Source organism: Hylobates moloch, unplaced genomic scaffold, assembly GCF_009828535.3.
Source record: "Hylobates moloch isolate HMO894 unplaced genomic scaffold, HMol_V3 SCAFFOLD_23, whole genome shotgun sequence".
Classification (NCBI taxonomy): Eukaryota; Metazoa; Chordata; class Mammalia; order Primates; family Hylobatidae; genus Hylobates; species Hylobates moloch.
This window is the reverse complement of record NW_026652298.1, coordinates 23,183,486-23,210,822: the sequence shown is the minus strand read 5'-3', so window position 1 is coordinate 23,210,822 and position 27,337 is coordinate 23,183,486. Positions and strand designations below refer to the sequence as shown.

At 38.3% G+C, this 27,337-nt stretch overlaps 2 protein-coding genes and 1 long non-coding RNA gene across 4 annotated transcripts in view; 2 read left to right on the top strand and 1 right to left on the bottom strand.

Moving 5' to 3' along the window:
• The window catches only part of CERT1 (ceramide transporter 1), a 157,119-nt gene extending 150,331 nt beyond the window's left edge, over nt 1-6,788 (top strand). Inside the window, exon 18 of the mRNA XM_058434019.1 lies at nt 6,770-6,788. The gene's annotated coding sequence lies outside the window, so the exon portion shown is untranslated. The remainder of the gene's footprint in view (nt 1-6,769) is intronic.
• On the bottom strand, nt 1,858-25,361 carry HMGCR (3-hydroxy-3-methylglutaryl-CoA reductase). Of its 2 annotated transcripts, none has more exons than XM_058434010.1 (20): nt 25,346-25,361; nt 19,504-19,691; nt 18,365-18,476; nt 17,998-18,085; nt 16,674-16,758; nt 15,034-15,139; nt 12,188-12,294; nt 11,962-12,078; nt 11,393-11,553; nt 11,036-11,283; nt 10,746-10,924; nt 8,873-9,067; nt 8,355-8,513; nt 8,047-8,204; nt 7,118-7,223; nt 4,737-4,907; nt 4,260-4,400; nt 4,014-4,172; nt 3,430-3,584; nt 1,858-3,282 (listed from the first exon to the last, which is right to left on the bottom strand). In XM_058434010.1, exons 2-20 carry the CDS (start codon nt 19,666-19,668, stop codon nt 3,228-3,230), a joined length of 2,667 nt encoding a protein of 888 aa, XP_058289993.1. In that variant the 5' UTR covers nt 19,669-19,691; nt 25,346-25,361; the 3' UTR covers nt 1,858-3,227. The 2 variants fall into 2 exon arrangements, with proteins under 2 accessions (XP_058289993.1, XP_032000877.1); XM_032144986.2 differs by lacking the exon at nt 25,346-25,361 and adding an exon at nt 24,664-24,775.
• The window catches only part of LOC131382369 (uncharacterized), a 51,048-nt gene continuing 48,662 nt past the window's right edge, over nt 24,952-27,337 (top strand). Inside the window, exon 1 of the long non-coding RNA XR_009211782.1 lies at nt 24,952-25,421. This is a non-coding gene — a long non-coding RNA (uncharacterized LOC131382369). The remainder of the gene's footprint in view (nt 25,422-27,337) is intronic.

Genomic DNA, 27,337 nt, shown 5'->3' with positions numbered 1-27,337 from the left:
TGAGGAGCACCAAATCCAAATAACATTTTCTAGTTAGTTATTACATCTCTCTTGGGTTAATTCCAATCAAATTTTTATTAGCCGACACTTGGTCTCTCCCCAGGTGTTTTCCAACCTTGCGCTACTGAATAAACAGTTTTGTAAAACCATTCAAGCCCCACCAGGCACTTCATACTGAAATTCCAACCTATTAGTGCAGCAGCAGCAGCATCTGTTAACTGCCAAGGTTCTGGCCCCACCCCAGAACAAGAGAATCAGAAATCGCTGGGGCAGGGCCCAGCAGTCTGTTTAAGCAGGTCCTCTGGGTGGATGCACGCTCATTTGAGAGCTGCAGTAAAGCCATCTTTTGCATTCAGCCTCCTAACTCCAGCTGTTAGTGTCAGTCTCTTCTTTTGGCCTTAGGGAGCAGCTGTTAGAAAACTCACATCCTGATGCAAGAGTGCCCATACCTCCCACTGCAGCTCTCAAACTTGCTCAGGATGGAAAACAATGGCAGGAATGGGGGTAGAAGGGCTGTGTTCCAAGCACACCAAAATGAAAAAAACAATCCGTTAAGCTTTAAATACATGATTGTAAACTAAATCATCTGCCATCTTCCCTCGGCTTCCAGTGTAGAGGTTACCCATTATCGTTGCTAACTGGCAAAGTAATTAATAAATTCAAGACTTACCTAGCATAGGAGCATACTTAGAGAAACACTGGTCATGAAAAACATCTCCACAATGAACATAATGCTCAGGAGATTGGTATTGATGTGTTTTGCTGTTCAGTGTGAGATGTGTCCCTTGGATTTAATCCTGTATCGTCTCCTGAAATCAAACATCCTGTCCTGCCACATGCATCTCATTGCTCAGCAGATCACTCAGGCAGAGAGCAGGCTTAAAGATCCTTCACTCTCTTCTGTCCAGCCTGTTCCACCCTGGAGAGGGCTGAGCATACAGGTGACCATAGGTCATTTCAGAAAAAAACTCAAACTGATTCTCTAGTATCTGGGCCTTGGTTCTTTCTTAGTGGCTCACACATACCTTTTTACCTCTAATTACAGCAAAAGTGTAGTCAATAATTTTCTGTAAATTATTGACTCACAATAATTTTCTGTAAATTATTGACTCACAATAATTTCTAAAGAGGCCATCCTCAGCTATACTAAGCTGTACAAATTCCCCTCTCCAATTCAGCTCACACAGCTTAAATGCTTGCAATGGCTGTTTGGTTGTGGCTGCCCCTCTTCTCCTTAACTAGCCCTCCCATTCTCACTATCCAAAAGATGTCTAGTTGAGATGATAAATCTGAATTAATCAAACCCTCTAAGAGAGCTCATTTTAATGTAATAGAATACTGCTATCAATGTTGTAGAGTTTGAGAATAAATGGTCATGTGACTCCTAGCATGAATTACAGGTTACTACTATGACCAGACTTTACAAGCTTCCAGACCTCAGGGCTAGGGTTAATCCAAAGAAAAAAAGGTTACTGCTTACACTTACTGGTATTAACTTCCTTTTCATTATTTACTGAAACTAGAAAAAAGTATTCTATAACAAAATGTATACAATTTAGTAATTGTACAAAACATTAATTCAGCAAGATATTAATTACAGTCACTAAAATGAACACTCAACATATTTTTCACTGCCACTTCCATGAAAAGCTCAGAAAAAGTCACTGGCTAAAAAGTCACAACAAAAGCAATTTAAGCTTTACGTACAACAGAAAAGGTAAATCTTCCACAATAACACTGCAGACACAATCACTAAAAGGCTCTCCATGCTGCCATGGTTTCCTGGGATGTTTTTCAGAGTCCATCTTCTACAAGAGACATCATCAGCTTTCCAAGACCAACACTTGAAGCATTAGATGTAATACAAAATAAGGAGTTCTTTATTATTTATACAAAACTTGTACATTAAAAAAAATTAAGATTCAATAACTCTGCTGACCCCCTGAGGAAGCTAAGAGCATTTGTGGGTCCATCAAAGAGCCCTGTGTGAATGTTTCAGTCACCAACCTCCTGGCCACAGGAACTAGGCACACAGTTCGAGGGCCATTCACGTGGCTCCTTCACTGGCTCTGACAGCTGACTTTCCCTTTCATTAGGCTCGGCAAGCAAGCCAGGGTTTCCTGGACAACATTAAAGAACATTATCTTCTCTGGCCCAAGCTAGAGTATTTTATCAGTACACAAGTTGATTTTTTATTTCTTGAACACTTCCAATAAACTTGCATAAGCTTTATTACAACATATACAGATTTGATACAGTTTACAAAAAAAAACTAGATTTTTCAACTAAATAAAAATGTCTTTTAAGCAATTAAATTTGGCTTAGAGACATGGTATTTTTCTTTCAAAACTATGTTTCTACAATGATTTCTAAGGTCCCAGTCTTGCTTGTACTTGACAGTCATCCTCATCTAAGCAACATTAAGCGCTCTGATATCTTTAGTAAAGAATACAAAACCCTGTGTTTCTTAAAAAGCCTAATGCTGAAAGACATGTTATAGCCAATCTAGACAAACATTTATATTTAAACAAAAGGCCTCTCTGAACAAATAGCCTGCAGAGATGAATGCAGTGACTTGTTTTCCTGATAGAACTAGTTAGCACATTTAACACATTATTCTGTAGTTTGGGAAGAAGAGTGTTTCTTCCCTTGAAGAAAACAGGTCCCCTTCTGAAGAATAATGCTGATTACCCCCAAAATCAAAATAGACCAGCACCAAATGAAGTATTAATTTACAAATATGAACTTAGCTCTTACTTCTTGAAGTTATACATCCCAGACTTAATAAATTAACTACAAAATCAGGAGTTTCGTCAGCTACAGTATAATTTAAAAATCCATTTTCAACCGGCAGGGGTGAGGGAGAAGATCAATTGCACTGATCACCATGAACTTCAAGAATTTCATCAAAACTTTTTTCCCAGCTTGTATTTGCCTTCAGAGGTGAGCGGTAGATTACTATCTTTGATGCTTTAACATACAATATTCTTGTTGAAATCTCTTCAAAGAGCACAGCATGTAAAGCACTAAACTGTGTTCAGATCTGAGGAGTCTGCATAGAAAGAACCTGAGACCTCTCTGAAAGAGCCAAAAACCAAGTGGCTGTCTCAGTCATCACATCTATTCATCCTCCACAAGACAATGCATTGAGCTTTTTTAATTCACAGATTTTATGTTAATCCTTTAGAACCCAATGCCCATGTTCCAGTTCAGAACTGTTGGGCTATTCAAGCTGTCTTCTTGGTGCAAGCTCCTTGGAGGTCTTGTAAATTGATCTTCGACCTATGGTAGAAAATGACAAAGTAGCAATATATAAATATCAGGAATGTAGAATTTTAACTTGGAACTACAGTAGCTGAATAGTAAGTTTTTACACTGCATATTTTTTGAAGTATGGGGGAACATGTTAAATATATCTTTGAGTCTTACCTGTTGTGAATCATGTGACTTTTGACAAGATGACCTGCTGCCAATGCTGCCATAAGTGACAATTCCCCAGCCATTACGGTCCCACACACAATTCGGGCAAGCTGACGGGCATTTTCCCCAGGATTATCTTTGCATGCTCCTTGAACACCTAGCATCTGTAGCCAGAGAGAGACACAACAAGATTCGCTCTTAAAATCATGAACAATTTCTTACTAAATCAACTAAAAACAGGGCAACTATAATGGCATCAGAGTAGAATAGACTCCACTGGAAGTACTAACTTTCCAAGACTTGACAGCCACGCCTGACAGTGCATAATACCATAGCTAACATAATATTCACAGCCTGACTGGCAGTACCCTTAACTCAGTAGATGAACATTCATTTGCTCTCTTCATCTACTTTCTTATCTAAGCATAAGCTTAAACATGCTTATTTGGACACAATGGATTAGGCTGATATGACAAAAGTGTTTTAAAAAGACCAATTAAAATATAGAGGTGAGTGATACATAGTCTCAGATAGAAAGAGAAACCCAGAGAGTCAGAACTAGGCTTGTGGACTCTATGCCTGATACATCATACCTGCAAACAGGCTTGCTGAGGTAGTAGGTTGGTCCCACCACCCACCGTTCCTATCTCTATAGATGGCATGGTGCAGCTGATATATAAATCTTCATTTGTGGGACCACTTGCTTCCATTAAAGTAATACAGTTTGAACTACCAACATTCTGTGCTGCATCCTGTAAGCAAGAAAAGAAAAAATATACAATATACTTTTTTCACTTACAAAGATGTAACAGAAGAGAAGTGGAGGCTGGAGAGCTCACCTGTCCACAGGCAATGTAGATGGCAGTGACAATGTTTGCTGCATGGGCGTTGTAGCCCCCTATGCTCCCAGCCATGGCAGAGCCCACTAAATTCTTGTTAATGTTGACCTCAATCATAGCCTCTGTGGTAGTCTTTAATACCTAGAAAACAGAGCTGTGTACATTTAGATGTTCCTCCAGAAGGTTCAGGGGAATGTTACCCAAATCTATCTTTCTGCACCTCCAGAAAACAAAGTTTAGATGTGGCCCCATTTAAGCCCTGTCCTCCATTAAAAAATAAAAAGAAAAAAGAAAAATCAGTGAAGTTTGTTCCTATGGATGATACACACAGACAGATGGGCAAGGTACAACAGTCATCTTTGATGGCAAACACTGTCCCATATATTTATTTAAAATGTTAATACTCCTTTCCCCCATTTTTAAATATAATTAAAGATTACAAAATAAAAAAGATAAATTATCCATCCAATCACTCACTTCTCTGACAACCTTGGCTGGAATGACAGCTTCACAAACAACAGATTTTCCTCTTCCCTCTATCCAATTTATAGCAGCAGGTTTCTTGTCAGTACAATAGTTACCACTAACGGCTAGAATCTGCATTTCAGGGAAATACTCGTGAAGTTTTGAAAGTGCTTTCTCTGTACCCTGTTACCAAGAACCCAAAACACACACATATTAAAATGCATGAAATATTCATCCTTCATCCTTATGAGAAGAATTTGTATCTATGATATATTTCTAAGTATAATAACTATACTTCGAAAGAAACTGAGCACAAAAGTAAGAGCTGTTTTATTAACCATCACAATTACTTTCTTGGTCAGGTATAGATTCCTAATGTGTTTCTTTCTCGGTATGAAAACCAAGTTCTTTGTAGTCATTGTTGAATAGGATGTATATAAAAAATGATAATGTTAAAAATACTCAATAAAAATACTCATATTTATATGTCACTGGGGAATGAGTAATAAATTCCATCTTCTAGTTATTCAGCTGTTACCTAAAACCCCAAGTAATGAAGTCTGTAAAGAGAAGTGGGTCATAAGAGTTGATCTTGTGAGTGGAAAGTCGTTGAGCTTTATATTACATAAAACACAAATAAGCCTTCCAATGACTTCCAATTAAATGGCATTAATTCAATTAACAACTCATACCTCAATAACCCAAAACATATTTATTGGCAATTAAAAAAATAATTTTATTGTGGTGAAACACATAAAATTTACCATCCTACCCATTTTTAGGTGTACAGTGGTAAGTATATTCACACTGCCATGCAACAAATCCCCAGAACTTTATTTTTTTTTAAGTTCTGGGATATATGTACAGAACATGCAGGTTTGTTACATAGGTATACATGTGCCATGGTGGTTTGCTGCACCTATCAACCTGTCATCTAGGTTTTAAGCTCCACATACATTAGGTATTTGTCCTAATGCTCTTCCCCTTGTCCCCCAACCCCCCGACATGCCTCGGTGTGTGTTGTTCCCCTCCCTGTGTCCACATGTGTTCTCATTGTTCAATTCCCACTTACAAGTGAAAAGGTGTGGTGTTTGGTTTTCTGTTCCTGTTAGTTTGCTGAGAATGATATTCCAGGCTCATCCATGTCCCTACAAAGGACATGATCGCATTCCTTTTTTATGGCTGCACAGTATTCCATGCTGTATATGTGCCACACTTTCTTTATCTGGTCTATCATTGATGGGCATTTGGGTTGGTTCCATGTCTTTGCTCCCAGAACTCTTTCATCTCACAAAACAAAAACTCTGTACTTACTAAATAACAATCACCCATTTTCCCCTTCCCCAAACCCATGATAACCACCATTCTACTTTCTGTCTCTATGAATTTGACTATTCTAGACACCTCATTCAAGTGGAATGATACAGTATTTGTCTTTTTGTGACTGGTTTATTTCATTTAGCATAATGTCATCAATGTTTATCCATGCTGTATCATGTGCTATAATTTCCTTCCTTTTTAAAGCTGAATAATATTCCATTTTATATAGACATATACATACACACACATACAAATACATCTAATTTGTTGTCCATTCATCCAACAATGAACACTAAGGTTGATTCCAATTCATGGCTATTATGAAAAATGCTGCTACAAACACAGCTGTACAAATATCTCTCTGAGAACTGCTTTCAGTTCTTTTGGGTATATGCCCAGAAGTGCAACTGCTGGATCATATGGTAATTCTATGTTTAAGTTGATGAACTGCCATACTGTTTATTGGCAATTTTAAAGCTTATACAGATGCTCCTTGACTTTTGATAGGTTTATTAGGCTGTAAACCCCACATAAGCAGAAAATATCCTAAATTGAAAACAGATAGACGGACAGACGGACGGATGAATGGAGTCAGGGTCTTGCTACATTGCCCCAGCTGGCCTCAAGCTCCTAGGCTCAAGCTAACTTCCTGCCTCAGCCTACCATGTAGTGAGGACCACAGGTGTGTGCCACTATGCACAACTATTTTTTTTTATTGTTTGTAGAGATAGCATCTCACTGTGTTGCCCAGGCTGGTCTTAAACTCCAGACCCCAAGCAATCTTCTTGCCTTGGCCTCCGAAAGTACTGGAATTATACTGGTGTTCTTAAAGACAAATCTTGAAGTCTCTGGAAGAGGTCAGCTTCAAAGGTGATCTCTTGACTGGATAAAGTTTTGAAATGTCAACACTAAGATTGTTCCCAGTCCTGAGTAAACTCAGGGTATGTGTAATGCCAAGTCTAAATTAAATCTATCAAATGTAAGGAGTACCAATCAACAAACGCCTGATTTGTTTTTTATCAAACTACTTTCATTTTAATAAAAGTACTTTCAGATACTCTGCCTACACTTACCTTTGAAATCATGTTCATCCCCATGGCATCCCCTGACCTGGACTGGAAACGGATATAAAGGTTGCGTCCAGCTATACTTGTATGAAGTTTCTGTAGACGTGCAAATCTATAAATAAAAGATGCAAAGATTGTGTTTTATTCTTTTATTATTATTATTATTTTTTTTTTTTTTTTTTTTTTTTTTTTTAGACAGAGTCTTGCTCTGTCGCCCAGGCTGGAGTGCAGTGGCTTGATCTTGGCTCACTGCAACATCCACCTCCCGGGTTCAAGAAATTCTCCTGCCTCAGCCTCCCAAGTAGCTGGGATTACAGGCGCGGGCCACCATGCCCAGCCAATTTTTGTATTTTGAGTAGAGACAGCGTTTCGCCATGTCGGCCAGGCTGGTCTCGAACTCCTGGCCTCAAGTGATCTGCCCACCTTGGCCTCCCCAAAGTGTTGGGATTACAGGCGTGAGCCACTGGGCCCAGTCACAATTATTTCTTAATAAACTTACACAGTTCACATAAAAACAAATGTGTTAGCTTGAACTATACTGTGGTTATCATTTGTGTTGATTATGCTACTTTATTAATTTTCTTTATTTGAAGTAAGTCTATTATACTAATACTTCTCTCCTATTTGAAAAATCTTTTTTTCTAAGACAGTTCTCTCCTAGGCAAAGTAACAGTCTAATCAAAATTACTAGCTCACACTTTTTTTTTCTTACTAATTTACCTCTGTGGAGCTATTCATTTGAATCAACATTCTTTTTTTTCCCCCCAACCAAGCATAAATATTACTCACTTTAAACGAATGGCTTTAAAGTTGATATTCTGTTATGTGCTCTTAAGCAGGTAATATGTTAACAATTATGTTTGGTAATCACAGAAAATGACTGGTTCTAAAATAAACAAATAGATATAACTGTACATACAAATCCACTCACACACCTGCTAGTGCTGTCAAATGCCTCCTTTATCACTGTGAACCCTTCAGATGTTTCGAGCCAGGCTTTCACTTCCGCAGAGTCACAAGCACGTGGAAGACGCACAACTGGGCCACGAGTCATTCCATCTGCAAGGACTCGGCTGCTGGCACCTCCACCAAGCTACACAGTGTATGTTAGAGAAGCAAGCATATGTTACCCAAAAACGCTCATGCTTGACCCAAAAGGTATCACTAATTGTCCTTAAAACTCTTCTCATTGCCTTACCTATGATGTATTTTTAAACTGGCAAATATATAAATGTCAACTTACACCTATTGCTCTGCAGCCTCTATTGGTGCTGGCCACAAGACAACCTTCTGTTGTTGCCATTGGAACCTGAAATTCTTTTCCATCCAAGCAAAGGGGTCCTGCCACTCCAACAGGGATGGGCATATATCCAATAACATTCTCACAACAAGCTCCCATCACCTAAAAGGTAAAGTCAGGCACCAAATGAAAATCTATATAGTAAATGCACAAAAATTCATCTCAGCTTGCCAGTAATAACTGTCTTCAAACTTCACCCTTTAGTATGTATTCTTTTTAAACAAAATGTTTAATTCACCTTTAAAAAGTGTTTAAAATACTAAAATCTTTGAGTAATGACTATAAAAACAGGAAAAATATTTTTAATTTCTATGACCTACATCATAAGCAGAATAAAAAATTAGGATAAAATGATTTAAAAGGAAAATGTTTTATAAAACTATGTACATATACAAAACTAATCAAGAAAAAAGATTAAAAACATACAAAGCAAATCTCTCTTAATCGAGAAAATAACATACCAAGGAGTAATTATAATCCCTGTAAGGTAGGTACTGGAGAGAAGAAGGTTCTGAAAGCTTTTTGGAAAGTAACTGTCGGCGAATAGATACACCACGCTCATGAGTTTCCATCAGAGTTTCCAACTTGTAGGCTGGGATATGCTTAGCATTGACTAACTGGATGATCTCAGCATCACTAAGGAATTTTGCACCTTTCTAAAGAAATGGAGAAAAAAATGAAATTGGGGTCATTTATCAAATTAGATAAAAATTTAGTCTCATCAATTTGTAGGAGCTCTTTATATATTAGAGATTAGCCCTTTAGCCTTAAATATAAATTGCCAATATTTTCTCTTGGTTTATTAGCTGTCTCTCGACTCTGCTTGTGGTGGTGATATACATACATACATATACACACACACACTCACAATCACCACCCTCCACAAAACTGGTACCAGTAATTCTATTTTGTGGGTTTATTCAAGGATCTTCCTTGCAAACACTAATATTAGCCTAATTTTTCAAAAGAATAGTAAGATAAACATTAGCTGGTTTATGTATTATCAATGCAAATTCATTCATTCTCTTAGTAAGTTTACTGAGCACCTACGAAATCCAAGGCCCTCTCAAGACATGGACTTAGCCATCTAAGAGCCTGATGTCTAATAATGGAGATATTCATGTAAATGTGATATAAGCAACAAGGTACGACTGCCATTAAAAATGCACAGTCTCTATATAAAGGATGCTTCAGAAAAGAAAGGTTACTTCTGTTTGGCGGAATTGAGGTAGGTTTCATAGAGATGCTAGCATTTGCCCTAAAGGTGTGAACACCTGGAGAGGGGGAGGCATGTCAGATGACAAAAACAATAGGAACCCAGAGTTGGAAACTGTGTTTAAAGAACAATGACTAAGTTTAACTAAAAAGTATATGATTAAAGAATGCAGGCCGGGCATGCAGTGGCTCATACCTGTAATCCCAGCACTTTGGGAGGCCAAGGCAGGCCCACTTGAGGCCAGGAGTTTGAGACCAGCCTGGCCAACATGGTGAAATCTCGTCTCTGCTAAAAACACAAAAATTAGCCAGACATGGTGGCGCATGCCTGTAATCCCAGCTACTGGGGAGGCCGATACACAAGAATCGCTTGAACCTGGGAGGTGGAGGTTGCCGTGAGCCAAGATGGTACCACTGTACTCCAGCCTGGGTGACAGAGTGACACTCTGTCTCCAAAACAATAATAATAATAAAATTTTGTCAAGTATACCTCAATAAAGCTGGCAAAAAAATGCATTTTACCAATAAACTTATTAAAATATATTTAAAAGAAAGAACCATATTAAGCAGGCATGGATGGAACATGATTATTTGCATGAAAGCATGAGTAGATTCATATGGTCATGTAGGCAGAAGGCCCTGTTCAAATGTCAGAAAGAAAAACAAACTTCCTCATGGGTATCAAGCTTACAAAACAAAACAAAAACAAACTTCCTTCTATCTTTGAAACTTGTCTCTGTGTTAAACTCTTTCTAGGCCTCAACACACCTATGAGAATACAGTAGTCACTCATCTCTACGATAAACAGTAATAAATTTGAAAGAGTTTTGACTCTGGAGTCAGAAAATCTTGGACCCTGCTATCAGCTTTATCATTTCCTAGAGGTACTACTTTGGGAAATAAACATATCGGAGCCTCAATGTTCTCATCTGAAAAATAGATAATTTTACCTACCTCTCAAGGTTGTGTGAAATAAAGAAAGAAGATAGTATCTGTTAGTCATGTTACACCGTGCCCAGAACTTAGCTGTAGTGTTCAGCAGATACTAGATTTTTCTTCCTTGAAAAAGCTCCTTTGTAATGAAAAATGCCACATTGGAGTTTATGTTATCGTCCTCACCTCTGCACTCCCAAGTATCTGTAGACATTCTTCGTTAGGCCGAGGTTCCCTGGGAAGTTCAATTTCAGGTTCCTGTGTCACCAGTACTGATGAAGTATCGAGTAAGGAGGAGTTACCAACCACAAATGTAGCTCTGTTTGGGGTATCTGTTTCAGCCACTAAGGGTTTTATAACCTCAACTGTTCAAGAGATCAAAAGAAATCTCACAACACGGCACATAATTTTGAAAATAGACTACTTTTTGACAAAGCAATGAAGGACTGAAAGCGAAGAGAATAGTAACAAGTTACCTTTTCTTTCTCGGTTTATCCCTGTCTCTTCCTCTACTGAATCACATTTCTGGTTATTTCTGACCAGCATAGGTTCACGTCTACAACAATTGTCTGGGACTTTCTTTTGTGTCACTACAGGAGATGTGATAGGGTTTTTTAATGAGAGTGTAGATTCTGTCTCTGTTTGTTCAAAGAAGATGTACTTGACAGCCAGAAGGAGAGCTAAACTTAGGGTAATAACTTGTTCAATATCCATGCTGATCATTCTAAATAAAAGAAAGCAAATTAAAATATTATTCAGAAAAGGACACAATCTAATATTAGCATAAGAGTGTTATGATTAATATATCACAAAGTAGATTTCAATTAACTTACTTAGAGAGATAAAATTGCCAGAGGGAAACACTTGGTTCAATTCTCTTAGACACATTTTCATCCAGTCCTAAAGAAACCTTAGAAGTATCTGCTGTACTGTTTTGAGGAGAAGGATCAGCTATCCAGCGACTGTGAGCATGAACAAGAACCAAGCCTAGAGACTGAAATAAAATTTTAAAAATAATGTATCCTCTGCATATCAATAGAACTTAAATTTCTTATCCCTAGCAACTGGACAGCCAGACATTATCTCTCATAGCTTCCCCTTACCATGAACAAAAAAGCCCCAAGCTTGCTATGCAACTAACTAAAGTAGTGACCCCACTGAACTACTGAAAACACCCCAAAGAACAGGCTTTCAAAGAGAGATAAGGTGGAGGAACTTAAAAAGTCTGTTTAGGAGAGAGGGGCTGATAAAGACCAGGAGCCTCAAAGAAATGAACACATTAAGAAAAAAAGGAAGAAGGGGGTGCAATATCACTGAATGGGCCAAAATTGTAGAAAAAAATCTTAAAAAGAATGAGATTCGAACTGAGGATACTAAAAGAAGAAGAAAACTGTGGCATTACCATAATCATCTTGACCCTCTGAGTTACAGGATTTGGCTTATTTTCTTCTTCTTCTAAAACTCGGGCAAAATGGCTGAGCTGCCAAATTGGACGACCCTCGCGGCTTTCCCGAGAAAGCTACAAATTAAGTCAGTGTGACATTAGAACGTATTGCTTCTGTTTAGGTAAACTGTGTAAGCAGAAATCTTACTCTTCTACTAGTGCCATATGTAAGAATTGGTCTTACCTCTAATACCAAGGACACACAAGCTGGGAAGAAAGTCATGAACACGAAGTAGTTGGCAAGAACTGACATGCAGCCAAAGCAGCACATAATTTCAAGCTGACGTACCCCTGGTTAGAGAAAAATTAAAGATATAACTAGTAAAGTGTACGTTATTTTTGATGCTGCATATATCACAAGGATATATTTGTCTTCCTGCAGGTAGACAAATACATGAAAATATTAGTACATTAAGCTCCTTGCCATTTACTGAAAATAGAATTAGCAACTTAGAGGTGATGCCAAGCCTTAGGGAACAGCAGGAATAACCACAGAACTCTAAGTCCCTCAAGGGCAAACCTCTTGCCTTCTCCCATATCCCCAATATCACAATGCCAGGCAGAATGGTAGTGTTTAATACACAATTGATAAAACATACGTGTTTCCAATTCCTTTTTGTCAAGCAGTAGTGCCTTACTATGAAATAAGGAGAGGACAGGCTACTTTAATGGAGCAAAACCCCAGTTACACTATTGATCTAATCCCACTTGTTAGGAGAAAAGCAATTTGCCAATTAACCAAGGAATTTTTATATAAGTAGAATATCCTGCCAGTTATTCCAGTCCTGATATAAAGTCAAAATAATATTTTTGTGTACCAACAAACTCTGATTTCAATATAACCTCTATGATGCCTACTGAAGTTCTTGTAATTTTGGTTATTTCATTGATCTCTTTGGAAAATGATATAACACAAAATGCCAACTCACGACTAAAAATTAACAAACATATTGTACTACAAACTGTTTAAGGTATCATTTGGTAATCTCCAATAGAAAACAGAATTACAGAGGCTAGAAGAGACCTTAGATTACCACCAAATCCTTCTCCCTCACTTTACAAATAAACTTGAGTATAATATAAAACATATTTCTGATGTCACTCAAACATAACAATGCTTTGAAACATAAATTTAAATTGTCCTATAAAAACTGCTCACAAAAACTCAAAGTTTTATTTTATTACCTAAATTTTAAGATATAATTTGACTGACTAGAATAAGCATATATTGTATTTTTTTAATTCCCAATGCTTTGAAACATAAATTTAAATTGTCCTATAAAAACTGCTCACAAAAACTCAAAGTTGTATTTTATTACCTAAATTTTAAGATATCATTTGACTGACTAGAACAAGCATATATTGTATTTTTTGAATTCCACTCAAATGTGGAAATTCAAGAGACTACAAAATCACAATAACAAAAGCATTATAAATCAAACTACATTTTACATAGTAGCTGAATATAATCTTTTCAAACTTGAGGCCATTAAAACCATACTTGACCAATGCTTTCATGACTTGACTATCTACTATTTCTCTCTGGACAATCTTCACTCATGTTGTTGCCATATGCTCTCCAGGCATTCTTCCTTACTGTGTCCCCAGATAAGTCCTTCTATATACAAAGAAATAGCACCAATCCACATACATCCAAGAAGCTAAGACTTTCTTCTTTTTGTACTGGCTTTTTCAAAGGGTTACTTCCAAGTTAATATGTGTTAAATCTGTCCTTTTTTACCCTAACCCAAACCTCTAATTATACCATTTCTGCATAGCTGTAAATGTCTCACTGCCTTCCCCAGCCACAAATCTCATCACTTCCTTCGTCTACTTCTCTGACCATATAATGACAAAACTCATCGCCCAACTGCTTTCCACATCATTACTATTTCAATGAATAATCCCGTGCTTTCATGGCCCAACTATTACTTCCCGGCGAATCCCCTTCTCACATATTCTTTTGCTTGCATAAAATCAAGCAAGTACATTTTCACCAGATCAACATTTTTTCTTGAGTGTAGTGGTGGTTACAAGACTATGTCATTGTCAAAACTCATAAAATTGTACTCCCAAAAGTAAATTTTAAGGTAAGTAAATTTTTAAAATTAAAAAATATTTTATTTGCTAAATAAAATCTTTGTTGAATAAAAGAATAAATAACTAAATAATAATTTACTCTCAGAAAGTTAGAAGCAATATTACATTTTTAATATACTATCCACTGAAGAGGCCTAAACTAATGACAATAATTTACACCCTTAAAAGTTAGATAATTTACTTGTGAAAGAATGAGGCATCTCATTGAGGGCTCTAAGGTACCAGGAAACACACAGTAGTTAACCAAGTATGGTCTTTATAAGAAAGCCATAAAATATAGTCCTAATGATTAGGAGACCTTCACACAGCATAATATATTCCTTCTGGCAAATTTCCATGCCAGCCTGTAATTTTTATTCTACATAATGAAGTCCTATGTTTGATATTAATATCTAATTCTCTACTATCCAATTAAGAATGAAGAAACATGTGTTGAAGCTAATGCTGGGTACTTGCTGAGATGTACTGCTTACTGTCGGATTAAATATTTCCAATCACAATCACGTTATTAGGTGAATCTTACTCAGATCTGTCCAATTCTTGACTCTTTTCTCCCTACATGATAATTAAAACACAAAGAACTAAGTCACCAATTGAGTCTAAGTAACAGCAGGGGCTGGAAAGTGTTTTCCAGACCAACCTTGGAATGCAATGTTGGTTAAAAAAACAAACAAAAGAAATCAAATGAATAAAAATATCACAAAGTGGAACACAAAGAGAGGATGGCAGGAGTGAAAAATCAATCAGTAACCTGCTGCTAAGTTTCCACCAAAGCAAACAGGCCAGATATACCCACACACTAATATAATAAAAAATTTTAAGAGTAATTTAAAAGTCAGAATTTAACAATAAATAATACAAATCTAAGATGTTCTTTTTCCTCTTTAGCAACATACCTATTTTAAAATATGGCAAAAATTGCTTACAAACCTGACATGGTACCAACTCCAATCACAAGACATTCAACAAGAGCATCGAGGGTAAACGTAGGACCTAAAATTGCCATTCCACGAGCAATATTTTCCCTTACTTCATCCTAAAACAGATCAAACATATCAATGAGGGCAAGGGACAAAATAACTTTTTTAAATGTTAGAGCATCCTATGGCTTATATTAATATCAAATTACTATTTAAAGAGTAAAATATACAATATGATAAAACTAACAGGTATTCAAGATAGAACGTATGATTGTAATATAAAGGATTTAAAAAAATCTTTTTTTTCTTTTTTGAGATGGAGTCTCACTTTGTTTCCCAGGCTGGAGTGCAATGTGCAATGGCGCAATCTTGGTTCACTGCAACCTCCGCCTCCTGGGTTCAAGCAATTCTGCCTCAGCCTCCCGAGTAGCTGGGATTACATGCGCCTGCCACCATGCCCGGCTAATTTTTGTATTTTTAGTAGAGACGGGGTTTCACCATATTGGCCAGGCTGGTCTCGAGCTCCTGACCTCAGGTGATTTGCCCACTTCGGCCTCCCGAAGTGCTGGGATTACAGGCGTGAGCCACTGCGCCCAGCCAAATTTTTAAAAAAGAACATACAGTGCCCTGATTCCCTTTCCACTGAATAAGATATTTCTTAGGAATATTCCTTTGAGGTAGTGCATTAACTCTGTCATTTAAATCACACGTAATTAAATCCTACAACATTCTATATTTTTACCTACCATGACAGAAGCTGAGTTGCAAATTTTTATGAGATCATATTAGTATTAATAAAACCAAACTCATTTCCTTGTTAATATGTTCAAATGATCACACACATTCATCAATAAATAATCAGGGCAGAATTGTGTGCTATTTTATACTCAAGATACTCTGATATAATATTGTTAAAATGGTTAGGTTCTTCAAAGTGACTAATGAACATTCAGATGAAACTTAAAATAGGAAATAATGCCAGTGTTAATTTAAGGGGTTTAAAAATAAATCTGGCCAGGTGTGGTGGCTCACACCTGTAATCCCACCACTTTGGGAGGCCGAGGTGGGTGGATCACTTGAGGTCAGAAATTAAAGACCAGTCTGGCCAACACGGCAAAACTCCGTCTCTACTGAAAACACAAAAATTAGCCGGGGATGGTCCAGCTACTCAGGTGGCTGAGGCAGAAGAATCCCTCCAACCCAGGAGGTGAAGGCTGTGGTGAGCCAAGATCTCACCACTGCACTCCAGCCTGGGCGACAGAATGAGACTACATCTCAAATCAATCAATCAATCAATCTACCCTGGGGTTCTCTTCCATTTGATCTTGTTCTGCTCTCTGACGTGTTTCACTAGGAAAATACTCTTATTTACCCAAAAATTATTATTACCATAATTTCTGAAAACTTTCAAAAAGAAAAATGGGGGCAATTCCAAATTCCAGTAGCTACAGAATCATAATTGGGTTGTTAGATACAGGGGACTGTTCCTGGGGCACTTATGGAGACCAGTCTTGGGACCTGAGAATTAAACTTAAAACTTTGGGCAATTCTTAAATCTTGTGCTATGAAGAAACGCTATTAATCCTTCCTATTAATGTAAACTGAAAAAAGGAATACTATTCACATTCCTATCTTATAAATAATACTTACCTGAGAGTTGGAACTGAGGGCAAACTTTGCTAATGTGCTTGCTCTGGAAAGGTCAATCAAAAGTAGGAAAAAGGGCAAAGCTTCACTGGAAAAGAACAAAATGATCAGATGAATTTAATGGGAAAAAGTATGATATAAAAAAAATTCTTTTTAGAACAAAACCTTTCCCCCTCCATATTATATGATCCTGTAGTATGTGTACCTTTCTGCAGACAAAAAGGTATACCCTATATTCCTTTGGCATCCTCAGAGCTAAACATAATAGTTGCTCAAAATATTTGTTAAAAATATTTTTAATGTTAAAATGTAAGTATATTTACATTTAAACACCTTTTGATAATTTTGTATCAAAGTATCATCCTTAGTAAAAAATATCTCCTTGGATTACCATTAGGGAAAAAAGGTGGAATATACAAAAATTTTCATTGATCACTACCTGTGGAAGGATAAACTAAACAAACTTTCTGGAAACTAAACTGGCAATAATAGCACCAAAAAGCTCTTAAAAAAAAAAAAAAAGCAAAGCTCTAAAAAAAGCAAAACCACTGTCTCACTCCTAGGAATGTATCTTAAGAAAATGATTATGAATATGAACAAAAATTTCGTTACAAATTCATCACAGTGTTGTTATTAATGAAAAAAATTACATAACCTAACAGTCCAACATTAGATGATTAATAAACTACAAGATGTTTAGACAGAAGAGAATACATATAGCCATTACAAACAATTCAGTTTAACATTAAGGACATGGAGGCCGGGCACAGTGGCTCACGCCTATAATCCCAGCACTTTGGGAGGCCAAGGGAGGCGGATCACTTGAGGTCAGGAGTTTGACACCAGCCTGACCAACATGGCGAAACACAGTCTCTACTAAAAATACCAAAGTAGATGGGCATGGTGGCAGGTGCCTGTAATCCCAGCTACTCAGGAGACTAAGGCAGGAGAACTGCTTGAACCTGGGAGGTGGAGGTTGCAGTGAGCCAGGATCATGCCATTACACTCTAGCCTGGGTGACAAGAGTGAAACTCCATCTCAAAAAAAAAAAAAAAGGGACATGGAAAGATGTTGATAAACTATTATTATGCATAAAGAAATTATAAAACAATATATATGATATCAGATATTTTCTTTAAGTATAAAAACAGTAGAAAAGGATATATACCAAAATGTTAATAGTTATTAAAATTAGCTAATAGTAAAATTATACAAAAAATTTCCCCTTATTTTCTTAACTTTTGAAAATGTACCTTTACAGCATGGGGAAGAAAAGTTTTTTAAAATGTATTTTGACAGAAAGTATATTTAGGTTTTAAATACTTACTTCAAGCCTGTCAATTCTTTGTCTAAAAAGTGAATGACAACTGTACTGAATACAAAGCTTGAGAAAATTGTGAAGAGGCCAGCAATACCTAAAATGACAAAAGTTCAATACTGAAAAAACTTTATCCTTTACTACACAAATAATAACAGTGTCACACAGTATTCTGAGATAATACTAGTTTACTCCAAATGATTAAGTCTCAAATTTCAGAATGTCTAATTGCCAATAATAAGGAAACTATTCAATGCATGCAGCACACTTTCAGCAATACACATATTTCCAAATACATGATTTGAATGAACAGGTTTATTTCCACAGCAAATCAAAAATCTGATGACACCAGAAGTTAAATATGTAAAACTATTACCCAAAATATATTTTGATCCAAGCTGACGTAAATTCTGGAACTGGAAGTAAATATACAGGATTGCTATGCATCGTGTTATTGTCAGAATTATAATGTCGCTGCTCAAAACATCCTAATAGGAGAGAAAGAAAAGGAAATTCCAATAGCTTTGACTTTTAAAATAAGTAATCAAAACCAAGAATTTTTATTTTGCATGTGTAATTCGTTTATATATTGTCATGAGAACATAAATGTAAGCACAAGTCCAATAAAAATATCAAACCTACAAATCAAAAATTAAATCCAACTTTTAATCAAACCACTGTGGTAAGCCAATACATCACCACAATTTTTTTTTTTTTTTTTTGAGACAGGGTTACATGCTGTTACCCAGGCTAGAGAACAGTGGTGCAATCACAGCTTACTGCAGCCTCAACCTCCCAGGTTCAAGGGATCCTCCTGCCATGGCCTCCCGAGTAGCAGGACTACAGGTACATGCTACCACACCCAGCTAATTTTTAAATTTTTTTTGAGATGGAATCTCGCTCTGTCGCCCAGCCTGGAGTGCAGTGGTGCAATCTCAGCTCACTGCAAGCTCCGCCTCCCAGGTTCACACCATTCTCCTGCCTCAGTCTCTCCGAGTAGCTGAGAATACAGGCGCCCGCCACCACGCCCAGCTAATTTTTTGTATTTTTAGTAGAGACGGGGTTTCACCGTGGTCTCGATCTCCCGACCTCGTGATCCACCCGCCTCGGCCTCCCAAAGTGCTGGGATTACAGGCGTGAGCCACCACGCCCGGCCGCCCAGGCTGGTCTTGAACTCCTAGGCTCAAACAACTCTCCTGCTTTGGCCTCCCAAAGTGCTGGGATTACAGGCATGAGTCACTACACCTGGCCCACAATCATTTTTGACTATTAGTCACTTATAAAATATGAATTTCTCAAATAAAGTCAATTACATTCATTTGTGAAGAAAAAGCAAAATAAGAGCATTTCCAGTGCATTCCATGTAAGCAGAAATTTGAGGTAAGTTCCTAAATACTAAAATAAATATTTTACTCATAACTTTTAAAAATTATGTGGTCCCTATAGGGGCTTAAGGGCTCTTTAGAAATTGAAAATGTAATTTACTTTAGTCGATATCAAATCAACTTCACTAACCTCTTCAAACTTTGGACATTCATAATTCCAACCACAGATCTTATTGTTACCAGTAAACATGTTCATGGACATCATGCAGATGGTCAGTGTCACTGTCCCCACTATGACTTCCCAGGGATGGGAGGCCACAAAGAGGCCATGCATTCGAAAAAGTCTTGACAACATTGTAGCTACAGAATCCTTGGATCCTGGAAAGAATATCAAGTGTGAACACTTAGTATAGAGCTCATTGTATTTTTAGGAAAAGATTTTAAGGAAAAGTGTGCTATAAACCCTGCTTTGTATGCACAGTGTCCTATACATATGACTATTTGATACTGTTCCTTATAATTCTGGAAAATAATTATAAAATTAAGAGATCTATGTTATTACTATGTTATTACTTTATTTATAAATAAATAAATCATTTATTACTCACTGGCAACCAACTTTAAAGCAGCCATTTCTTAAAAATTATATAAATTCAAACATTTAAGATCAAACCAGATAAGTATCTCAACCTTATTACCTAAGCCTTGCAAGTAGAAGAGTAATCAAGCAGAAACACAAGTGAGAAACAGCTATCCGCATTTTCTAATTAGCTAGATATAAAATGCATGTTAAGTATCTTCATCATCTACATTCTGATTACACAAAAGGTAAACACCCAAGAATCTACTTGTTGAGTGTCCTGCTATAAATCATGTTAGTTTATGAGATCCTCAAGGGCAGGGACCTCTTGTACTTTTTCATTCCACAGAACATATGGCATAATATCAATAGCAAAAGGATGTTTAATAAACCTTCCTAACATTGCTGTCAACAGAAAAAAAGTCTTTTGTGATAGATGTTTCTATATTAATAAAACAGGGTTAAGAATTTTGCTGTGGTGGCTGCTTTTCTTCTAGCAGAATCATCAACAACAGTGCTAGAAGACCAATGGAAAAGCATTAGATGTGAAAAGCTCCAAACTTTCACAACTAATCAAAAGCTGGAACAGTACTAGAAGAGGATGACTGGCTGAAGTATCTGTATATAGCATTCAAAAAAATTCCCAACAGAACATATAGAAGATTTTGATCTAGTGACTACCGTGACTAAATTTCCTGTTTGCTAAATAATAATTCTGATATTATGATTTTGAAAAAAAATCTTCCATTACCATTGGTCTCCACAAATAAACCTGCAAGTCTTACTTCTTGCACTAAAATTAATGCCTGTGATAAGGCATATTAGTAACCTGTAAAAATCAACCAAAAAGATTTAAAAAGTAAGCTCATTAACTGCCACTCTAGCAAGAATTCAAATGAATCTCCCATTTAGTAATAACTAAAAATGATTCATCTGTTGAAGACAGACTATAAAAAGGCAATCAAGTAAGTGAAAGAAAGCATTAATCTATTTATAAAGGGTTAGGGGAAAGACCAAAAAAAAAAGAGTAGCTTTAAGGAACCAAAGCAAATACCAAGTGTCATCTCTCACTGCATCACTCCATGTTTTCTACATTTCAGACACACCACACCACTAGCTAAACAGTTTTCAAACTGTTGATCCACAACAACTGCATCAATTACATCATGACATCAGTTTTGTCGATAAGAACAAACATTTTTAAATAAAATAAAATAGAAAACAATATTACAAAAAAAAAGCTGTTGGGTAAGCCAGGTAGTATGGGTAGGTATTATTTCTTAAAACTATGTTTCAAGAAACTATACATATGTAAGTGTGTGTCTGGCTTTTAAATTAACATGTATTTCCTACTGTGGGTCACAGTTTTAAAAAGCTGGCAGTACCTAAAGGAATATAAATGTGGCATGTACCTGCCTGTGTTTACTCATGCTTTTTCAACCTTCCACCCTGAGTGTTATTCATCAATTTACCCTCCAGCACCTTGCACTCATATATAGCATTGCTCAACAAATGCTGGCTTAAATTCTTAAACTATAGTAGCATGTATTTTATGACACATCTTGAAACAGACCTAAAGACGACTTTTTTTTAAGGCACCTAGATATGGATGTAACCCATGCCCTCTAGTTTAAGGCTAAATGCAGAGCATTCAGGGAACATATTAATGGGTTACGGGAAGGAGAAACATTTTAGATACAGGTTGAGTATCCCTTATCCAAAATGCTTGGGACCAGAAGCGTTTCAGATTTGGGATGTTTTTGAATTTTGTAATATCTGCATTACATTTATTAGCTTAGCATCCCTAATTCAAAATCCAAACTCCAAATGCTGCAATGAGCATTTTCTTTTGAGTGTCAGGTTGGTGCTCAAGAAATTTCAGATTTTGGAGCATTTCGGATTTCAGATCTTCAGATTAGAGACAGTCAACTTGGAACTATCCTGGAAAATGAACAACAGCAACAAAATACTTTCTATTAAATTAGCAGGTACTTGGACTTTAAGTATTGGAAATCTTTAATCAAATCTTAGATTTGAACTCTACTTAATTATAAACAAAAGACTCACTAAAAGGCTAGATTTTCATCATGGTATTCTATCACATAATTTCTTTCTTACATTTAAAACACAACTCTACCAACTGTTCTAAAGGATCAACTAGCATCAAAATTCCAGAAAGTAAATTAACTACATGTTTCAAAATTAGGTCAAAATTATTTCTAACCCTCTTTCCCTGCAAAAAAACACTTCAGCTCAGATTATTCCTCATTATGTCAATCAGATTCATTGTTTTAAAAAGTTAATTCATTTGAGTTAAAATCTTAGCTGCAACCCAGAAGGAACACTAACTTGCGAACAAATTGGTTTAACATCATAAACCTATAATTATACATTAGACACATTATGTTTTCCCTCAAAAGATTTTATGGTGGCATTGTAATTCTGGGACATTTTTTCCTAGATGTAAAGTCATCTTTGCAATATTCAAGGAAAAAAATTACACATGATTCTGTCAGCTGCCCCTAAACACAGAGAACCCCCACTATTTGGAAACAAACTGAGCAATCTTATGAGGGTGTGTCAAAAGTAACCATAATTATAAACAATCTCATTTCTCATGAACATCCTCCCCGTCGCCCTGTGATTATGCAAAGCATTTACATGCCATAGAATCCAATCGTCCACCTTCATCAGCAGTTGCAAATGGCACAAGCAGGCTACAGGATAGCTCCTGCAAATTGAGTTGACAGTATCTATGCCATGCTGCAATAAAAATTAATTTTACTTAAAGAAACAAAGTAAATAGGCAAGGTATGCCTTACTTATTCAGACTAAAAGGTATGCTGCAAACATTTTACAGATTCTTTAAAAGAATGGATAATTCTTAAATGTCAATCCAATCTGCTACAGAAACCACCTACCATGGCCAACTGCAGAAAAGCATGTTTTGGCATCTTACTTCCTCCTACTGAGCACTCCGCCTGCATTACACATTCCAGTATTTGATTATATACTATCTCACAGTGTTCTCAAATTAATAAATGTATGCATTTTGTCTCTTTGAAGCCAAGAACTGCGTCTTACATGGCAGTCATTTTCAATCCCAACAAGATCTAGCATTCTGCTGCTCAAGCTGGTATTCCAGAAAGAAGGGAAAAAAAAAACACGAAATCTTGCACCGGCAATCAGGAAACCTGGATTCTATACCCAATTAGCTCACATTCTATTACATGTTGTTTTTTTAAGTCATATCTCTTCTCTTCATTCACTTATGAAGCTAGAGCTCCAAAGTTCTCTGAGAAAGATAAGTGTTAAATGGAATCATATGAAACTGCTATTTTTGTAGGTTAGTTGAATTTTAAATACTGGCAATTTCACATGGGTCAACCTAAGTAGACCATGAGATTCCATAATGTGGCTATCTATAGTCTAGAAACTAGATCACAAAGGAATACAAAGAGTGTGTGCATGCACGCATAGTCACACTCTTATCTTGAAATGATTATCCCACATACCTGACAATTTTCATGTTAATGCTGTAACCTATGTGCAATTTTGTTTAACCTTCATGTTACTAATTCCCATTTGTTTTGGCCACCAAGTTTATCATAAGTTCTGGAAGAACACTACAACAAAGCAGGCCTGCAAAATCCAGCCTATCCCCAAAGTACTGTCCAGGCCTTTGCTAGATTATCTCTAAATTGCAAAATGCCTTTCACTGCATGGAGAGGAAAATAAATTCATAAGTAAACAAAAAGTACATTCTCTACCTTGTGGGACGCCGAAATCATGCACATTTAGTATGGCCCAGAAACAAATGTTTCCTACGACTCTGCAGGACCATGTCTAAGAAGGAATATCCTCAAATCCTGAAATATTTCAAACGACTACTTAAGAATGGAGTACATCGACCCCCTCCTACTGCAGAAATTAACTGTTCTATATTTGTATCTCCAAGGTACATTTTTCCTAAAAGAATATCAGCACCAAGGAGACTACGCCCCTTACCAAAAAAAAAAAAAAAAAAAAAAAAGGAGAAGAATCTTTTGAGTCCTTGTGCGAATCCCCACGTTGGGCTCCGCATCCTCTCAAGCCGTTCTCCTGTAAATAACCACAAACATCTACACCAATCCACGGTTCTTTCATGGCTCTAAGTTAGTCAGCAGCATTTACAGAGATCTTTCCTGTCACCTAAAAGAAAGGTGCTAACGAACAGCAGTTCCTGGGCGTGAATGCCCGGATCCCGGGATGCAGGCGCTTCTCCCGTCTGCCCTGCGAGCTGCCGCCCGGCAGCCCCATAGACCCCTAGCATTTCTCGAATCCAGGAGCCTCCGAGGTCACCCTGCCTGACACCCTTTCCGCCCCGATTATCGTGACCGTGCAGCCAGCACTGCCCACTCTGAACAGGGCCGATAAACGCAGCTGCGCCCGGCGGATCCACCGAGGATGACCGCAGTCACCAAGAGGCCAGACCGCCGCCCGCCTCTCAAGCCCACCCCGGGACCCCGGGTTCCTCCGGCACTGGTGCCGGCCGCCGCTCGGCCTGCCGGGCCTCAAGGACATCCCTTGCAGTCCCCGCGGGTCCGGGCCGCCACACCGATAAAGCGCAACCGCAGCCCCCTCCAGGTCCGCAGGAGCTGCCGGTAGCCACTTCCCAGGGCCGAGGGAAGCTCCAAAATTGCCACCAACACAGCCCAAACCCCGCTCCCACCCATCTCCGCCCCGCTCCCCGCCGCCCCGGCCCCCCTTCTCGGCCACCGCCCGCCTCACCTCCAGATCTCACTAGAGGCCACCGAACACCGGCGCCGGCGCTCAGCCTGTCTCCAGTTAACGGAGACGCGGAGCGGAAGGAACCCTCACCTTACGCACGCCCGGAGCCGGACGAGCCTTCGACCAATAAGAGAGGATCGTTCGATTGTCTAGCCAATCGCCTGGGGGCTGCTCAGCCTGACGGCGCTACGTCACGAACGGTCGCCTTAACAACCGCCCACAGCTCTCTACAGGGCCAAGAACAGGCACCGCACCATCTCTCACCACGGCTCGGCCAACCAATAGCCGTTCGAATCCCAGCACTAGGGCCTGCCTATTGGTCCTAGAGCCGTGGGGGCGCACGCATGGCAGCTGCCTAGGCGAAGGCGTTAGGGGACCTGGCGGGTGGAGTATCCCACAGCCCTAGGGCCTGACCCGTGCTCGTCCAGGCGGTGAGAGTACAGTAGGAGGCAGTGATAGGAAGCAGAATCGGAGCGTGAGGGAAAACGCAGGGTCAGGTCGATGACTGAAAGCTCAGTTACTAGCGTGGGAGAGATGGAGGGAAGTGGAGGCGGCCATTAGAAAAAGAGGAATATAAAAAAGGGAAGGTGGCGGCGACGGGCACCTCAAACCTGTAACTGGCCGGTAGCCGAAACCAGCGCTTTCCCGAGATTTACCCATTAGTGTAAATGGCTCCGGTTACCTGCGTCTCTCTCTCTTGTGTGCGACATCCATTGCATACTGGATTCTCTCTGAAACGTGCCTCTCCTGCGTCTTCTGTGAGTTCCTTCTGCTCCCTGCCTGGTTCAGGGCTTTATTATCTCTTAGTTAAAACAGTGCAGTAGCCTCTCCTAACTGGTCTTCCCAGTCTTACACGCATCCACTTTCCAATCAATCCTGCACAACTCCCACACGCAGTATGTGGCATACTACTTCCTATTATGCCATAGACCCAAATCAGCGTTTCTCATTGTCTACTGGATTAAAGAAAGAACCTGTCACCACTAATGTGGCCCCACCACACATTTCTGACTTATCTCTACTTTCCTGTGCGAACCTTACAGTTCAGCCAGGAGTAACTGGCCCTTCTTCAGTCACACTCAGTACCTTTTTACCTCCCTGCTTATGTTCTCTTTGTTTACCTTGGATATGCCTACCCATTTTAACTGTTGAGATCCTAAATATCCCTTAAGGACTTTTTCATATACCACCTCCTTTCCTAATTCCCTCAAACACGTCATCACTCCCGACCTTGAAAACCCATACAATTTCCATAATATTTTTTGACTTGTCTTACTATCGTATGTGGAAATTTATTAAGGACTGGAATTGTATTTCACTCAATTTTTAAAGCCCATATTTTGAAACACATTACCAAGAAAACACTAAACACTCCTTAGTTTTAATAAATGATTATAGATTCTTATAATCCTTATATAATAGATATTATTCCCATTTTACAAAAAAGTAAAAATTAGTCAAGCAACTTGCTGTAGATCACATAGATAATGAGTAAAACTGGAATTTGAACCCAGATCTAATGCTTACGCTGGTTCTACTGTTCCCCACTGCTTCAGTGTAAGACCTTCATTCGTATCTCTTTACCAAATGTTGTGCTTTTGAAATGCTTATTATGTGGAGTACACTGTGGTTGGCATGGGAGATATAGTGACAAACATGATAGATACAGTGCCTGCCTTTATGAACCTTGCACAGTAAAGAAAAGGGGTGAACTACCCAAAGATTGCAGTGTTCTCTTAGCAGCCTTGTCAAAAAAAGAGAGAGAGAAAAGTGTGTAAGTACCAAGAGCCTAGAACCTGTCGTATTTTTAATGCTGCTAGAAGTCTCAAACGCCAAATATCTCAGAAGTTACAGGTTGTACACATGCCTACTAATGTAATTCAAATAAGGACTATAAAGTTGTTACCAAAACAGGCTTTAGCCCAAGATTTAGAAATTTTCATTCCCAAACTGCCTAATTGAGCACTCCAATAGGAATATGAGTTCCAAAGCAAGCAATAAAGAAACGCCAGTTGTCTAGTTTTATGCTTTTTTTTTTTTTTTTTGAGACGGAGTCTGGCTCTGTTGCCCAGGCTGGAGTGCAGTGGTGCAATCTCGGCTCACTGCAAGCTCCACCTCCTGGGGTTCACACCATCCTCCTGCCTCAGCCTCCCTAGTAGCTGGGACTACAGGCACCCACCACCACACCCGGCTAATTTTTTGTATTTTTAGTAGAGACGGGGTTTCACTGTGTTAGCCACAATAGTCTCGATCTCCTGACCTCGTGATCCGCCCACCTCGGCCTCCCAAAGTGCTGGGATTACAGGCGTGAACCACCGCGCCCAGCCTAGTTTTATGCTCTTAAAATAAATTCTATATCATTCCCAAAAGGTATTTCAAAAGAATCTTTATAGCACTTAACTAATAATTTGTACTTAGTGATAAATCACAAAATTTGGTATGGACAACGTAGAAAGGGAGGGTGGGGGAAGCGCCAAGGAAGTCCATGCGCCGCTTCCTCATATGCATTTAACCCTTCAAGGAAAGAGTTTATAAAAGTATGATTTTTTTATTTTTATTTTTTGAGACAGAGCCCAGGCTGGCGTGCAGTGACAAGATCTTAGCTCACTGAAACCTCTGCCTTCTGGGTTCAGCGATTCTCTTGCCTCAGTCTCCTGGGTAGCTGGGATTGCAG

Bases quoted from the DNA above. Each gene is read 5' to 3' on its own strand.
- HMGCR (XM_058434010.1), bottom strand. From the start codon at position 19,668: ATGTTGTCAAGACTTTTTCGAATGCATGGCCTCTTTGTGGCCTCCCAT. The intron at 18,086-18,364 runs GTAATAGTTTTA...TTGTCATTTTAG, and splicing joins TGGATCAAAATATATTTTGG to GTATTGCTGGCCTCTTCACA. The intron at 3,585-4,013 runs GTATGATGTATC...CTCTGGCTACAG, and splicing joins CTCAGCAAGCCTGTTTGCAG to ATGCTAGGTGTTCAAGGAGC.